Source organism: Haliotis cracherodii, unplaced genomic scaffold (genome assembly GCF_022045235.1).
Source record: "Haliotis cracherodii isolate W230 unplaced genomic scaffold, xgHalCrac1.p SCAF_23, whole genome shotgun sequence".
In the NCBI taxonomy this organism is placed as follows: Eukaryota; Metazoa; Mollusca; class Gastropoda; order Lepetellida; family Haliotidae; genus Haliotis; species Haliotis cracherodii.
The window spans coordinates 8853197-8871468 of NW_027266279.1; the positions used below are offsets into that span (position 1 = coordinate 8853197).

Here is an 18272-nt window from a genome sequence, read left to right on the forward strand (position 1 = left end):
AATCATCGCAACCAATCATAGGGAACAGATCCGTGCGTAATTTATACCCGGAAATTGCACGATAATTTGGGAAAGAAAGTTTTAAAAAATTGCTGAAAAACACCAATATTTCCCAAAATCCGCAAAGCACGTGCAAAGAACGACATAAAACACGAAGGCTGTATTCGTGAGATGTGTTCTTTACAGTTTTTAAACAGGTTGGCATCTTTGTTTCAAAGTGGTAATGTTGGTAACGTTTCTTTTGGCCCTCAGTTTATTTACGTCCACGTGATTATTTTGTTAAAATCAGGGCGATTTCGCTGATATCGACACCGTCCGGAATAACGTGATTTAACCTTTTTTAAATATATTTGCTTGTCCATATTCTAAGCTACACGTGTAGCAGTGTATGAAAGTGTAGTCTAATGAATTGGAATGCTCTTTGACTGCTTTCTAATCATCAAAGACCAAAGTTAACAACTATATCGAAGAATAACGGGCCTCATTCTACGAACCGTCATCTGAGAGAATATTTGAAACATGATACTGTTTGTTTGCGTGAGAACAGTTTTACGCCGCTTTTACCAGCAATATCAAGGCGGGGGACACCAGAAATGGGCTCCACACACTGTACCCAATGTTTGTTTGAAAAACTTATACCAACCATGAGTGCATTGTATTTGGCCAGTGTACGATAAGAAAACAATCTTATTTCACTTACTGTTTAATTTCATAAAAATAACCCACATTTATCTCTGACTACCACGGGCGCGATGACGTCATAATGAAGTATATAAATAGCGAGTAAAACACATCCAATAATATAAAGCATAGAGACGAGAAACACATCCAATGATATAAAGCATAGAGACGAGAAACACGTCAAATGATATAAAGCATAGAGACGAGAAACACGTCCAATAATATAAAGCATAGAGACGAGAAACACATCCAATAATATAAAGCATAGAGACGAGAAACACATCCAATAATATAAAGCATAGAGACGAGAAACACATCCAATAATATAAAGCATAGAGACGAGAAACACATACAATAATATAAAGCATAGAGACGAGAAACACATCCAAAATATAAAGCATAGAGACGAGAAACACGTCAAATAATATAAAGCATAGAGACGAGAGACACGTCAAATAATTTAAAGCATAGAGACGAGAAACACATCCAATAATATACTGAACCGCAAAAGAAACATCACCCCAAGTAACATTGCATGAAAAGTTGTCATTTAAATATGTGGGAAATTTTTGTCAAAGTTTCTAAAATTTAACATGACCTTGTCCGGCAAATTGAAATTTGATGATAAAAAAAGCAGATGACAATAAAACCGATCGCCCAAACGCACTACGGCAACAGCCATGGTAACCCGATGCACGTGAGTTCCGTGCAATTTGAAATGCACATGCGTTCCCCCATTTCTTGCCCTATAAAAATCCACCCTGATCGGATAACTTCAAGATCGCTTTGTTACTGCTGCGGAAACTGCTCGACAGACCATGGGGACACACCAGCGACACATTAGTGTGGACACCGTCGACGATTGACGAACAGACACCTTCACTGTCACAGACCACGCCGAGGTCCCATTCTGACACTTGTGATCGCCGAGACCGTCTTCAGTGGGCAACACAGCACCAGCATTGGCGCCACCAGCAGAGGAGAAGAGTCCTCTTCTCAGACGAAGGCCGTTACTGTATCTCAACAGCAGATGGCAGAGAGAGAGAGAGAGAGAGAGAGAGAGAGAGAGAGAGAGAGAGAGAGAGAGAGAGAGAGAGGGAGAGAGAGAGACGCTGTGGGGAACGTTATTCGGATGCTTGTGTTGTTGAGAGAGACTCGTGGGGTGATCCGAGCATCATGGTGTGGGGTGAAATTGGTCTTGCATAGAGTGTCGGCCCTGTGGTGTTCCAGAACATCGGTCCAGGGGGAGGCAATGGTGTCACAGCAGCTCGGTACATTGATCAAGTCTTGAGACCACACGCCATACCTCATTTGGCACGTCGCCGCAGCCACGAGTTAGTGATAAGGCCCGTGCCAACACTGAGGGAGCAACAAGAGACTTCCTCCAGCAGAATGGCATCAGAACCATGCAGTGGCCTGCCCTCAGTCCCGATTTAAAGGGACCGCCTCTGTGGTCTTGTGGTAGAGCGTCCGCCCGGAGAGCGGAGGGTCCGGGGTTCGATCCCCGGCCGCGTCATACAAAAAGACGTTAAAAGATTTTACTTGTTATCCTGTCTGGCGTTCGACATTAAGGGGCTAAAACAAGGATTTGTCGGCTCGGAGTCAGTATACTGTGTCTGAGTAGGGTATTCATGTTAAACTGCGGCATGGTATCTCAGTGAGCTAGCACTATAAATCGGCTTCAGTACAGGCAGCCACACATACACGTGCATGCACGTCGCTATATAAGTGCAATAATCTTGGACGCGACGTTAAACCCAAGTTCACCTCACCTCACCCGATTTAAATCCCACTGAGCACTTGTGGGACGAGATTCAAAGACAGGCGTTCCTCGGAGTGTGGGCTCAAGTGCCTTTGGCCTTCATCAACCGCCTCATCCATTCCATGTATCGACGTTGCACGGCAGTCATCAACGCACATGGAGGACATACGAGATACTGACTTGTGATGCCATTTTCTCAGAGACTAGTGTTGTGTTTCACTTTAAAAACATTTGACACTTTAATTTCAACCAAGTTTCATCTTTTTAATATGTCTCAAAGTATGTTTACAGTGTTTGGACAAATAAGGTTTATCATATATCTATCCATGGTGACGTTTCTTTTGTGGTTCAGTATACTTTGACTTAAATTACGGTACTCGATATCGTCAAATTGTTCATGCTCGTCTAAGATTTGGATGTAGTGATATTAATAGTCATAAAGTAGAAAGACATATTTCAAATACTGCAGCATGTCAGTGTGGTTTATATTTGGATTCTCCACTTCACTTCCTCTTCACGTGTCCTGCCTATCATAACATTAGAAGCACAATGCACTACCACAGAAGGGATTTTGATCTTAAAAACGTTTGTTTATGGTAACAAGAATTTAACAAGAGCCCAAATATACTTACGTCTGTCGTTGATTTTACACTTAAATGAAAATAGTGAAAAACTTGTACATTTGTACAATGTATATATAATCAGCTTATACGCACATGACTAGGTCCCGTTAAGATCAGATTTAGAATTATTCTTCAGTAACCTTGTTTATGGTAAAAAGCGGCGACTGGTCTTGTCGTAAGAGGCAACTAACGGGATCGGGTGGTCAGGCTCGCTGACCTGATTGATGCATATCATCGTATCCCGACTGCGTAGATCGATGCTCATGATGTTAATCACTAGATTGTGAGGTCCAGATTCGAGTATTTAGAGACCGCTGTCAAAAAGCTGGAATATTTCTGGAGTGCGGCGTTAAACAAACAAACAAACATGATTGTAGTCCTGGTGACATGGGCGGTCTTTTTACTCCATAATTTGTATAGTTTCCTGACCTTCGAGTTTTGATGTCTACACTAATGTAACTGTAACAGAGGACGATATTTGAATGAACCAGTTATGTCTTTCAAGTAAAGTTGTATATTATAAATTTAAACTAAACACACAATAATAGACGACGACCTAATACTCGAACACTGGTCACCATTTAAGAAATTACCCGAGGAACCCGAGTAAACCATTGCTCTCCATCATCTTTACTTACTGTGTCAGTCATCTTTACTTACTGTGTCAGTCATCTTTACTTACTGTGTCAATCACCTTACTAACTGTGTCAATCATCTTTACTTACTGTGTCAATCACCTTTACTTACTGTGTCAATCACCTTACTTACTGTGTCAATCACCTTACTTACTGTGTCAATCATCTTTACTTACTGTGTCAGTCACCTTTACTTACTGTGTCAATCACCTTACTTACTGTGTCAATCATCTTTACTTTCAGTGTCAATCATCTTTACTTACTGTCTTTACTTACAGTGTCAATCATGTTTACTTACTGTCAATCACCTTACTTACTGTGTCAATCATCTTTACTTACTGTGTCAGTCATCTTTACTTACTGTGTTAATCATATTTAATAAACTGTGTCAATCATCTTTACTTACTGTGTCAATCATCTTTAATAAACTGTGTCAATCATCTTGCTGACTGTGTTAATCATCTTTCATAAACTGTTTCAATCATCTTACTTACTGTGTCAATCTTTACTTACGTTGTCAATCATCTTTACTTACAGTGTCAATCATCTTTACTTACTCTGTCAAACATCTTACCAACAGTGTCAATCATCTTTGCTTACCGTGTCAATTATTTGAATTAACTGTCTTTACTTACTGTGTCAATCATCTTAATAAACTGTGTCAATCATCTATAATAAACTATGTCAATCATCTTTGAGACACTGTCAATCTTCTATAATAAACTGTGTCAATCATCTTTAAAACACTGTCAATCATCTTTAATAAACAGTGTCAATCATCTTTAAAATACTGTGTCAATCATTATTAATAAACAGTGTCAATTATCTTTAAGACACTGTCAATCATCTTTTATAAACAGTGTCAATCAACTTTAAAATAATGTGTCAATCAACGTGATTAAACTGTGCCGATCATCATTATTTTCTTATGGTAGTTGACCGACGTGTAATATTCTCTGGTCACGAAGCCTCTTTTTCATTCCCCTGTATAAGCCGTTTTAATCAAACGCCAATGTCAATATCACATGCGATTCACTAACTTTTATCTGCAACAATTTCCTTTATTTTCTTAGTTGGGTACACACAGCAACAGTGTTTGGCCATATGTTCACCTCTTGTGATATGTGCACCTGTCAGTCACGAGCTTTCACAAAGGTTGTCAACGAAGCCACAAACACCATGGGTTCAGGGTTGAGACTCTTGACATGGATAGTTATGAGTTATGTCCCCTGAACACCAGATGTCTCCCTTCATGGTCCAGCGCCACGGAAGTTGTCTTGGTTGAATGACTTCCAGGTTTTAAAATGTGTTTAGTAAAATGTAATTATAATAATGAACTGTTGATCGAATTGACTAAATAGGGTAAAATAATATATCTTATTTCATTATCAAGTTTGGTTTATATGTATAGCTGTGTCAACATAACTGTTGGAAGCAAGATTAATTTTATGTCTACAGTGAGTCATGGTTAGTTTGAACTCCATCAACTCGAGATATTGGTTAATCACGCGACCTTATGGTCCTGGCAGTCTGATGGAATCGCACTACACGATATATGTTCCAGATTCCTTGCAATGATTGAGTTGAAGTTGGATTTAACGTCTCGTTCAAGATTATTGCACTCCGAGCCGGCCAGTCCTTGTTTTATCCCTTAATGCTGAGCGCCAAACAGAATAACAACAAGTACCATCTTTTCACGCCTTTTGGTTTGACGCGGCCGGGGATCGAAACCCGGGCATCGTTCTCCGGGCAGACGCTCTACCACTAGACCACGGAGGCGGCCCCGTGACTGACTGAAATTGATAAAGGAAGGTGTACGCAATGGTGAATGTGAACTATTCCTATGTACCCAGCGCACGCCAGAGCATTGTTCTGTTCTGTTGTCATGGTATTATATTGTGGTAATGCTCTTTATGTGATTGGTTTTCTGTATAAAATAGCTTACGTTATGACGTCATGTTCGCCGTTCGAGAAGAGGAAACCCACCTCCTGTTTTCTGACGCAGTCATGACTCCACAAGGTTCTCAGATGAGTAGGCGAGATTTGAACCAGAGACAGCGAGAGTCCTATGTTCGGACAGACAGACAGATATTTTAATGATCAAGTCTCCATGTGTTTACATTCTTCCTCAAACCTAATGTACCCAATTAGCTTTTATACCCTATAAAGTAGACACAATTTATGGATAACAACTTCTTTAATATTGTAAAGGCGATGTTTCGGTATAGATCCTTATACCATTGCCAAGCAAGACTGTAAACGGTATAAGTATCTATACCGAAACGTCGCTTTTTACAATATTAAAGAAGTTGTTATCCATAAATTGTGTCTACTTTGTCATCCATCAACTTCTAGGTAATGCCTATCAAACGATGTCTAAAGTGACGACATTTTCAATGACATTCAGTCAACTAACCCCACGTGCAAATCCCATTCTATGTAATCTGGTCAGAGCAATAATATATCTTGAAGCCAACATGGCGGCTGATGAATATCGCGAAACAATTACGAGGCAAACAAGTTCAATACCCAAACCTCTAATTATCCCCCTCTTAATCCCCTCTGGTCTAATGAAGCCCTCCCCGTGAGTAACGCCATCCCCCGCCCCCTCCTCCTGGTTCCTCTGGGCCCCCCTGGGCGGGAAGGCTTCTGATTGGCTGAAAGAAGAATGGTGCATTTTAAGCCTCTTGTTAACTAGAATCGTAGATCCCAATCTTCTAACAATTCTAAGCATTCGGAGAAATTAGAAAGATTAGTGGGGCGACTTGCGGTATTATGACAACTGGGGTGTAAAACCCGCGATAGGACTCTTGTTCATTCATCAGAAACTCAGATCAGATTAGAAGACGTGTTTGCCTAACCCTCAGTATCTTCTTAGACCTACCTACCCAGTTTAGTCAATTGCTCGATCCCTGAAAGGTCACAGTTTTTATCTACATTCGTATTGGTTTGGTGGGTGCTGATTTTGTAGACACTCAACTCGTTATTGATTGTTAAGGCATAGAACCGACAGTATGAAAACTGAGAACAACGACGATGTTGCGGAACGAAGTTTTGATGATGACGACGTCACTTTGAATGTGGAGGATGATGCGGTTTCTTCGGCCAGTTCTGAGAGAGACGAAAGTCTTAATGCGAATGATGGTAAGATACTGAACACAATTCACTTTTTGATAAAACGTAACGCTTCGTGTTGAACACAATTCACCTTTTGATAAAACGTAACGCTTCGTGTTGAATCAGTCACAGTGACATACTAAACTTATTCCTGTAGATGCGTTGTATCGCCCTACACGGGTCCGTAAACCTCAATTGTCCATTTCTATGTTTACGTTGAGAACTACATCATTTTATTAAATTACCATGAAAAAAGTCCTACTTCATATTTACATGCACATATATTGTATTCGAATACAACCCTACTAATCACAACTAATACATAATGACTTGTTTAGCAGAGTGACAGTCGCCAATTACAAAACAAGTGTCCCCGATGATGACAAGACATGAATACTCTTATTCACCACAATACTGACCCCTTGACCCTGGTCAAGACTTCGCAATACTGTTTGTAATTGGTCGTAAATGTTTGTATTCGCACAACGCCGATTTTATATTAAATGACGCTTGATGTACTGCGATTAATACACGTACTTCTTTCAAGACAAGATATTTTCTTGATGACAACTTCTTTATTCTGGTATGATGCGACGCTTCGGTAGAGACCATCATACCGTTGTATAATCAATCAGTTCAGACACGTGCATACAAGTGCTGGTTGAATTCCAAACTGTATGTGTAGAGTTTGAATGTGTTGTTATATTGTTAAAGAATCTGATGGATTTCGCTTTACCAGTATGTCTGGTTGGTTGCACAAATCGGAACGGTTTTGATTTCATGTGACATATGTCGACTACCACAACTCATTGCCATAAAACATTGCCATGTTGAATAGCAATGTCTTAAAACCCTAGCCTATAGTTTTGTCGGGCGAAACACATTTGTTCTCGTTTAAAAACTGACAAACTCATGCTGAAATCGGAAACAAAAATCGGGTATGTAATAAGATGTTTTGTGACTGGTCTATGGCGTTACGGTTATATGACCTTTGAACTGCTGTTTCACATCGTCGCATCATGTGATATGACCATGTACTTGCGACCATCGGGGGAACATACACAATCCGTATACACAGTGTTGCTCATTATCAGTGCTACCTCTGGTATTTATAAAATAAACGTGACAAAACCCTTTTCATATTCTTATGAAATCTCTGCCAATAGCAGATGTTTATGAATCATTATCAAATAGTTATGACACCATTTGTTCGCGAAAGGTCAGGTAGTAAGGTCAGTGTCACTGTAGATATTGCCAAGAGATACACCTAGTTCGGAATGTGAAAAAAGGAGTGGTGTTTTTTTCTAGGTGTTTTCGCGACACTGTCGTGACTGTCTTCCCGAACTTCAGTAACACGTAATTACCTGTATGTGTTTGATGATGCAAATGATATTTTTAGGGTACCTTGGCTCTGTTGTTATTCAATATAATCTGCAGAATATGAGAGCTTTTAGCGTTTTTAGACATCATCAACAAATCATAGAAATACGAAAGTTTACTCTGTAATGTAATGGGCTATTCATTAAAAATCTTATTTAGCTTCAAGATATTAATTGATTACACAAACTAATATCCCTATTAAATTCATCCTGATCTATTTACTTTGTTGCTGTTAAAGGGGGCACGGGTGGCCCAGTTGTCTAAGGCGCCGCGATTCGCTGTGCAGAATTGCGTCCCTTGGGCACGCCAGAAAACTATGATTGTGGGTTCGAATCCCGGTTCGCCCCGATTATGTTTCTAGGTTTGTCAGCACCATACCCGTGCTCGTGGGTTTCACCGAAGTGGTAAACGTCTGAGACCTGCATCACTTCGAGCTTTCCTCCCACATTAAGCTGACACCCAGCGATATAAATGGAATACTGTTAAAAGCGGCGTTAAACCCAACTCACTCACTCACTGTTGCTGTTAAATGCCTAAGCGTATGAATGGATACACAGACCTGTTTATCGACATGTGTCATTAAACAATGGGGATCACTTTAGTATTGAGGAATTAAACATGTGGAAGTGGAAAATATATAACAATTACTTTTGTGTAGTCTTTACCACGTGATTAGGAATAAAATGTATCTCAGATTGTTGGATGTTCTGGCATATGTCACAAACATCAGATTAGGGTTTAGAATATGCAAATTAAGGTGATTCTCTATAACTAAATTTTTTAGTCAACTTCTCTGACAGGAAGAACATATTCAATATACCGTTATGTTAAGCGGCATATAACTTACCTCCTATAGCACAAGACACTTGATTTCTTTGGCTGCACCGCCCTTCTCAATGAGAATGATTTACTCTATGAATTTAAAGAAGCAAAAACATTTTCTGACAGCCCCCAAACAATATTCACATATCACGGGTATGCAAACGTGTATATTCAGTGACGACAGTTCAAATTGTCCTTCCATCAATACACATGAAGACGTTGACTTTCCATGTCTTCATAGCTGAAGATCGTGTAGAAATGGAATGGAACGCAGAGTTATCAACTTCTGTGAAATATGTCAATGAGAGAATAGTGTTTAAACATGCAAATTGTCCCTCAGCCATAATATACCGCACTGTTACAGTGGTATGACGCTTCCTTACATGTATAATTGATTATACGGCGGGCTGGTTGTATTGCATGTAAGCTCGAGTTACTGTTTGGGAGTCCTCACTGAAACATCAGACTTTCGTGAGGTAGCTCGTCGCATAGACGAAAATCCGGGTTCTATTCCCATTTGGGTACATTGTGTTTATGAAAGCGACGTATGGTTGACTACTACCTCGTTCAGTTTCCCGCTGCATAAAGCAATCTAATCACTAATCACTAACTTGCGACAGTCGTAACTTTAAAGTCGCTTTTTTGTCCAAGACCTAGTTAAAGTTGCTGTTGCTGAAAGCATGATTATTCCTTGTGTTTAAATTGTTTGATAGGCATTACTTAGAAGTTGACGGGTGACAAATTAGACACAAGTTATGGATAACAACTTCTTTATTTACTGTGAAGGCGATGTTCGGTATATATCCTTGCTTGGCCACAGTATAAGGATCTATACCAAAACGTGGCCTTTACGGTAAATAAAGAAGTTGTTATCCATAAATTGTGTCTAATTTGTCCTTGTGTTTGAGATGCTGTATATGTTTGACCACATATCCCCCTGTATCAGCAGATGACGAGGCTGGGGTAAGTTCCGACGGAAGTGGGTCAAGCAAGAAACAGAGAAGAAACAGAACAACGTTCTCGGCCGAGCAGCTTCGAGAGCTGGAGTCGGTGTTCCAACACACCCACTATCCCGACTGCACCCTCCGGGAACAGATTGCAGACAAGGTGGACCTGACGGAAGCAAGGGTGCAGGTGAGACGCCAGTCAATCATAATTCATTGTTTAACGCCGAACAGCAGTATTCAAGCAATATGATGGGTATGTAAATAATCGCGTCTGGACCAGACAACCCAGTGGTCGACATTGTGAGCATCGATCCACGCCTTGTGGCTGCGATGACAAGGAATCAACCATGTCAACGAGCCCGACCCTTAAGTCGCCTCTTTCAACATAGAGCCGACCAGTGGCCACATTGTATGAGTGAGTGAGTTGGGTTTGATGCAGAGTACAATCATATCGCGTGTTTGTTGTTTAACTTAGCAATAATCAAACATATTCAACCATATCAAGAAGTGTCAGCTATATGTGCACGTGGAACAGATGAAATTAATTTTCCGTATAAATATGTTTTTAATGAACCACTTACTTGTCATAAAAGTCATGAACTCTGTAATGTGCTTAAGACTGAAACTTAATATAGTACATTGTAATGGAACATGCAGTGGCCAACTACGGTCTTGCTTGTCCTTCTCAGACACGCTTGCCTGTTTATTAAGTGTAGAACGTCTGTTAAAACATATCACGGGAAAATACCATTTAAATACTCGTTCAAAATGCCATTATGACAAACAAAAAATAAAATGCTGAGTACTTAAAAAAACCAACACTCTACACACGCTTTGTTAAAATGAATGCATTTCTATGTTATTGGGTAGGTAGACTTGCAGCTCTTGTGTAACGAAACGGTTATCATCTAGCCAAAATAGGGGATAACATTCACGGATTAAGAAATACAATGTTTCAAGTCAACTGATGTGGATATGCAACAATGTCCATCTGTATTGAACAACGAGTGAATGAAAGGCTTCGCTTCATCATATGAAGGATGCCTTGTTTGCTACCTGATAATTGGTAATCGGCACCTTTGATTAAGCCTTCTTGAGAGCCAGGTCGCCGTTATCACTTGTTTAATGAAGTGTTTAAATCTCGCTCGCTATTCACGTCCCCGCCCCAAAGATCAGATGGCCTGGGGGTAGGGGTACACCCAAGGGGGTCGGGGATAGTTTTCAGGCTATCGTGCAAACATTGTCCGTGTATTGACTAGCGAGAGGCTTCTAGTTATATGGGTAATTGTGATAATTATTGGCTCATTTAGAAATCACTCGAGCCCGAGACTGCATTCACTGCGGACCGCCTCCCGCTGACATCACGTGGTCTCAAGAGCGCCACCTTGCAATTTACCTCCCTTGATTGGCCAACGAGAGACTAATTACGAGCAGATTAGGGGGCTCCGGGAATACAACTAAAATAAGGACGGACAATGCGAGCTGGAGCTTTACAATTGTTATGGCATCAGGAGAGCTCGTTGAACACATGTCACGATCTTTGAGAGGAGTTGTTTGGTCGAGTGATCGGCTTAGAAGACCATGTACTCACAGGTCGGAGGTTAATCATCTGCGCTTGTCAGAAACATTCAGGGGTACAATTTATTTAACAAAACGCGAATCGCTGATTTATTTTATCGATGATTCTGAGATTGAAACATGATGAAAGGATTACAATTATTAGTATGAATTAACATTTTACAATTATTTGATTTTAAATATGGAGATGTATGATGAAATAAATCATAATCAGATTACACATGAATCATAACACAAATAGATCAAACTAAATCAAACTAGAATTGTTGTGTTAAAAAAAATAAAATAATTTTTACGACTATGTCCATGTTCCCATATTAAATCGGTCAAACAAGTAAACATTTTGCATTAACAGAAAGGTATATTAAAAGTGTTGGGATCTTAACATGTGTAGAAATAAATAATGGAAAATATTACGTGACCCATAAAACAACTGACAAGTATTTCTTTAACAAAACTGATCCCCTCCATTAAGAAACATGCCACAATCTGACGCTTTTCATATCGTATTACCACTTGAGATTATTGATCCCATAATCTAGGTTTTAATATACATATGTGTTTGCGATACAAAAAGAGTATTATACCACAAAAGAGTTGTGTGTTTAGTTTGGACCAACACAAACCTCCACAAGTAAACAAGTGATTACTAATGAAAGGTTAAAACCACACACAAATCCGATTACTCGCGACAAATACTTGCTTAGCGTCTCGAAACCAGCTGAGATTATTGAAAGTGTCGTAATAAGGTTTATACTCCCCTGTTATTATTATTGAATAACAGGTGACTGATATCTTAGCTTCCTTGATTCCATTAAGACGTTTCGTCACGTGGTTTATATTACTCCAACGTCTTTAAGTCGATATACATCGTTAAGACGACGTAACATGGTCCCGACATGATACTCAGTCACTCTATGGGCTTACCGCTCGCAACGCCGAAGACCCGGGTTCGATTCCCGACATGGGTACAATGTGTGAAGCCCATTTCTGGTGTCCCCCGCCGTGATATTGCTGGAATATTGCTAAAAGCGGCGTAAAACCATACTCACTCACTCACTCTATGGGCTTACATCGCCACTCCTCTTTTTTCCAAGTCCACGTGTTTTGTATGTCATTGGGAGTTCAAGTTTTTTTAAACAATTAATCTGTTTCCGAAAATACTGGAAAACTAGTTTGTCCTCAGGGTTTACCACTGGGCAGTGCGGGGTAGCCTTGTGGGTACGTCAGCTCGTCACGGGTTAGAATCTCCTAATGGATATGATATACACTGTAAGCAGCCCATGATGTGGCTGGGATTTGAAAACAAAATACTTACTGACTGCACAAGTTCGCTTCAGCTGGAGATTTTGCCGAATGCGGTGAAAAGTTAATAATCACTTACGTATGCTGTTGTGGCGGGGGAAATTTATAATAACAATGTCAATATCAAAACTTCAAAATGTCTAAAAAAATATCTCATCAAAAGCCCATTAACCTCACAACCCACCCCACCACCCACTCCACCTCCACATAACCACCAAGAAGATTCAATAGTCGGCCTCTGAGCAGATCTAACTTTTTCGAATATTTATAATTTTATTGACGAATCACAAATATGTTAATAAATACGGCATGAATGAATATCTCCTGCCGCCATTTTGTAAATAATGTTTAAGTCGCATCATCTTGTTATTTCCGCCGCTGGTTTGGAGCAGAAATAGACGCCCCCCGCAGTGTCTCCCCTCAGAACATCCCGCCCATGCTGCCAGATACAGCTTTAATTACAACTGATCTTCTCGCTAACAAATCCTCTATAAATATCAATTGTAGATCCTTCTAAAAGTACCTGTTTTCTAACTCATTGGAGACAATGTCTATCGGATTACCTCCCTTTGATGAAAATCACGCTGGGATCTCGCATCGGCGTAATCGGATTAGTCCATTTTGTAAGAGGGGATTTCGATACCCGATGTTTAGTATCTGGTTTGTTAAACATCCCGTTACGTCGATGTAGAACAGTGATGTGGAGTTCAATTGATGCTGTGCGTTTGGAATGTGGGGAAAGCTGCCGACACGGATAATAATGCCCTATTTTAGGGATAATAGATTTAATAGGTGCTTCAAGGACGCTTGTAGTTCACCGCGTTTTCATGCCCCAATGCTTTACAGGAACTATACCTATTTTCTGCTGTTAGTGACAAACGTACAATTCTATTGAAATACGTTTTCTATATGTTTGTCTTATTTTCAAAGGTCTTAAGTTGATTGAATTCCAACATAAAAACAGCTATGTTAATTGAAATAATAACGGTTAATTATGAACACACGTAGAACTGAATGACATGTGCCTAATAATTAGATACTCAATATTATTCAAATCAAATGTTTAATGTTAAAATGGGAAAGAATACTGATTTGTTGAGGGCAGGATCCGCCTGGTCGGGCAACGCGTTGAGTTGCGCCCCTCAGACGTACCAGGATCCGACGATTGTGGGTTCAAATCCCAGATTCATGCAGATTATGATTATCTCTCTGTCATATTTCTATTAATTTATCGACCACATTTCCAATACTGGAAGCTGCCGAGAGGCGTCCAAAGATATGAAAACATAAAGGTACACGTGATCTAGAGATGAAATTCCTTGTGGAAAACAACACCGACGTGGCATAATGTTTGTGAACCCCTCGCGCTAGGAGTTACGGGTAGAGGACCACTTAGACGCTCAAAAAATAATAGTGTAAGCAGATTAAGCAGCGCTTCGAGCGAGCATTCGATAGCTACATTGTGTACATGCTTCTTGTGTACCTATCTCGTAAAGGTTTCTTGTCTATGCTTACTGTATACGCTTCTAGTATATGCTTCTTGTATATGCTTCGTGAATATGCTTCTTGTCCATACAAAGGGGCAAGGGTGGCCCAGTCGTTTAAGGCGCCGCGATTTGCTATGCAGAGTTGCATCCCTTGGGCACTCCAGAAATCTATGATTGTGGGTTCGAATCCCGGTTTGCCTCAATTATGCTTCTAGGTTTGTCAGCACCATACCCGTGCTCGTGGGTTTCACCAAATTGGTTAACATCTGAGACCTGCATCACTTCGGGCTTTCCTACCACGTTAAGCTGACACGCCGTGATATAACTGGAATGATGTTAAAAGCAGCGTTAAACCCAGCTCACTCACTCACTCACTCACTCACTCACTCACTCACTCACTCACTCTTGTACATGCAAAGACTCATGAACGCGTCTATTTGTTTCAGGTGTGGTTCCAAAACAGAAGAGCTAAATGGCGGAAGCAGGAGAAGAGCATGGTTCGAATGATTGATGTATGGAGACAAAGATGCGATACCTACCCACAAGTCATCTCACATCCGTTACAATCACTTCCGCCATCACTTCCACCTACAATGCGACCACCATTGTTTCCATGGATACCGAGGTTTCCGGTCTCCTTTCCCCCACTCTTCCACCTGCCCACGTTTCCTATAGACAACTCCCAGCCCTTGTTCAAAGGTAAATAGAGTCCATTACATCTGAAAGGTAAATCATTGCCTCAAAGGGACGGTCGGGTAGCCTAGTGGTTAAAACGTTCGCTCGTCACGCCGTAGACCCGGGTTCGATTCCCGACATGGGTACAATGTGTGAAGCGTTAAACCATACTCACTCATTGCCACAAAGGGGCGTAGTAGCCCAGTGGTTTAAGGGCTGCACTTGTCTGTCCCGAGTTGCGCCCTCAGGTGTGCGAGGAGTCTCTGCTTCGAATACCAAACTCGCCAGGATTATGTTTCAAGGTTATCAGCATCATACGCGTGCTCGTGGCTGGCACGACAGTGGTGAACATCTGCGACCTGCATCTGTTCGGGCTTTTTAAAGTGACGTTAAATCAAACTCGCACACTTCCTCCATCTTTCCTACAGTGTTTCTGGGGTAATTTCTGCAGATTCCGCCTTCGTCCTTCTTATCCTTTAAACCTTTTAGACGATTTTACCAGAACATCACCGGTGGCACCGGTCACGAACACATGCAAAGGCAAGTCTATTGTTCACTTGAAAAATATACACGGAACATATTGTATCCGACATTATTAACGAACACGACAAACACACAATAAACTGTTAAACATCGGAGGATGCAATTTTTGGTTGGAGAAAAATGATAATGCCCTGGTTAGCTATTTTTCCTTAAATCAGAATAAACTAGACATTGGAGAGAAACCATGGTATTGGTAGCCTGCTCCGTATGAGGAAGTCTCTGGCCTCCAGGATACAGCCATTCCCATAAACAACTAATCTTTTATGATACACACGCAAGTTGAGTGAGTGAGTGAGTTGGGTTTAACGCCGCTTTTAATATTCCAGTTATACACGTCGTGTCAGCTTAATGTGGGAGGAAAGCCTGAAGTGATGCAGGTCTCAGACGTTAACCACTTCGGTGAAACCCACGGGCACGGGTATGGTGCTGTCAAACCTAGAAACAAAATCGGGACGAACCGGGATTCGAACCCACAATCATAGGTTTCTGGCGTGCCCAAGGGACGCAACTCTGCTTAACGAATCGCGTCGCCTTATATGACTGGGCCACCCGTGCCCCTCACGCAAGTTGTGATGTATCACCATTAGATGTGTTGAATTAAGGCATGAATGCTAATTAAACCACCTGGAATGTATCTAACGCCTCTCTGCTTGACCTTTCAGTGGACTTGAATCTTCAGCCTCCCAAGTCTCCCACAGTTCCTTCGCCTACGAGAAAATACGAGACTTTCGCACGAGATTACCTTGAGAGACTGTCAACTGAATCAAAGGAACGCAGTACAGCCACGACAGACGAGTCGTCAGCGCATTCCAAAATACGCGATACGTCATGATGACGTCACGATGACGTGTTACATAGATGGTACGTGTAAATAAATAATCTAACGTGCCTTTTTACGACGATTACACAAGAGAAGAGCAGGAACTCTATTGTCGAAGGCGTTGTAATTCGCTGTGCGGAGTGACGTCACTGATGTGCAAAGATGTTTTTTTTATCAAATGTGTACCTCAAGTGCTGAGGATATCTTATTGTACATAGCTGTTAATATTTTGTGAGTTTATATTTAAGTGAATTGTAAAAACATAAAGATGGGATCCTGTAGGTTTGTAGTCCCGGATTTTCTCTGATAAAGATCCTAGGTTTATCAGCACACTGACAACGTGACGTCATCACAGTAACATCTTCATCAACGTGACATCCTCACTGGTATGAGATGGTAATATAATCCAAAAACCTCCTGAAAGGTTGTATACACCCCAGGGAGTTGAAAATGCCCTGTGAGTACACACCGATCAATTGACAAGGTTAATAATTATGAAGGGTCATGCAGTACATGGATACGGCTAATATAATTATGCATTTATTATTATAATTGCTTGGGGCGGTGGGTTAGTCAAGCGCTCGTCCTTTACGCCGAAGGCCCGGGTTCGATTCCTCAGTACATTTCTTGTATCCCCGCCGTGCTGGTATATTGATATAGGCGACATAAACCCATACTCACTCACTCACCCACTAGCTCATTCACGCACTCACTCACTCATAATTACTTAACTTTGGACTTTCTTCACATATGAAACAAACACGCCGTGATAGGTAGCTGAAATAATCCTCGAATGGCTGTAACATCAAACACTTTCATAGTGAGGAATTCAAAATGTTCCATTTAATGGCTTGAGCCAGTACTGAAAACTACTAAGTTTACACGAAGACCGCAGCCAAGAGTTGAATTGCGTTCCTGTGGCGCGCCACGTGGTCGTGGGTTCGAATCCAGGTTCTCCCTGATTCTGTTCCTGTGCACCATGCCCGATCTCGTGGGTTTCAGCAAAGTGGTGCATACCCAACACCTGCCCCACTCCGTTCTTTCCCCAGCAGGAAGCTGACACGCTGTGATATAACTGAACTGTGGCTCAAACCGATGTTCAACCCACCCCACTCACTCTTAATCTTAACAGACATTATTATTTCTCAGCATAAAATATTACCCAGAAGCATAAACTATATCTGAGAAGCAAACAAATGCTTCATATACATATTTTTATAGCGCGTGTTATGGAATCCTTGATCATCTTAGCTAAAATTCCCCTGCACCATACCCGCTTCGAAGCAAAAAGCTTCACGATTTTTCCGTGTCAATGAAAGTCAATTGCCATAGCACAAGTCAACCTCAGCTCAATCGAACAGCTGTTTTCAATCAATTTTGAATTTGTTTTGATTCTTTTACATCGGCAGATTATACCCTGTCGGTAAGACAAATTCGCTGTAGCAGCATCACTCGGGGTACATATGGTATTATGCGTCCCTTCAGCTCGTAGTATAAACCTAACGCGGGACGCAGAAAAGCACATGTACCTCATGTGTTACTGCTACACATTATAATGTGGATCGAGATGTGTCATATGCTTGTGGTGTCATTAACGGGTAGGACTCATTTGACAATCCGTGAGTTATACAAGGACCCATTCCATTGGCTAAGAATAGGCACACGTCACTACCACACAACATATCGACCCTGAGTATTCTCGGGTGATGGATGAAGGTAGCTTATACAAAAACGCGGAGAACTGACGATGTAGATCTCAGTAGATGCTTGTATATAGGAAACAGTGAAGTAAAATATCTTTATTTTTATATAATCAAATGTACCGCAAGTGCTTCTGAAATCTTCATGGACATAGCTATTACATTCTTGATGAGTTTGTTTTTAAACACAATGTTAA

The 18272-nt window shown here is 40.9% G+C and overlaps 1 protein-coding gene across 1 annotated transcript; it reads left to right on the forward strand.

The window, feature by feature from the left end:
• The first annotated feature begins 6715 nt into the window (after nt 1-6715).
• On the forward strand, nt 6716-16387 carry LOC139471973 (retinal homeobox protein Rx1-like). Its single transcript, XM_071254479.1, has 4 exons — nt 6716-6845; nt 9970-10154; nt 14784-15036; nt 16218-16387. Exons 1-4 carry the CDS (start codon nt 6716-6718, stop codon nt 16385-16387), a joined length of 738 nt encoding a protein of 245 aa, XP_071110580.1.
• Nucleotides 16388-18272: the final 1885 nt, after the last annotated feature.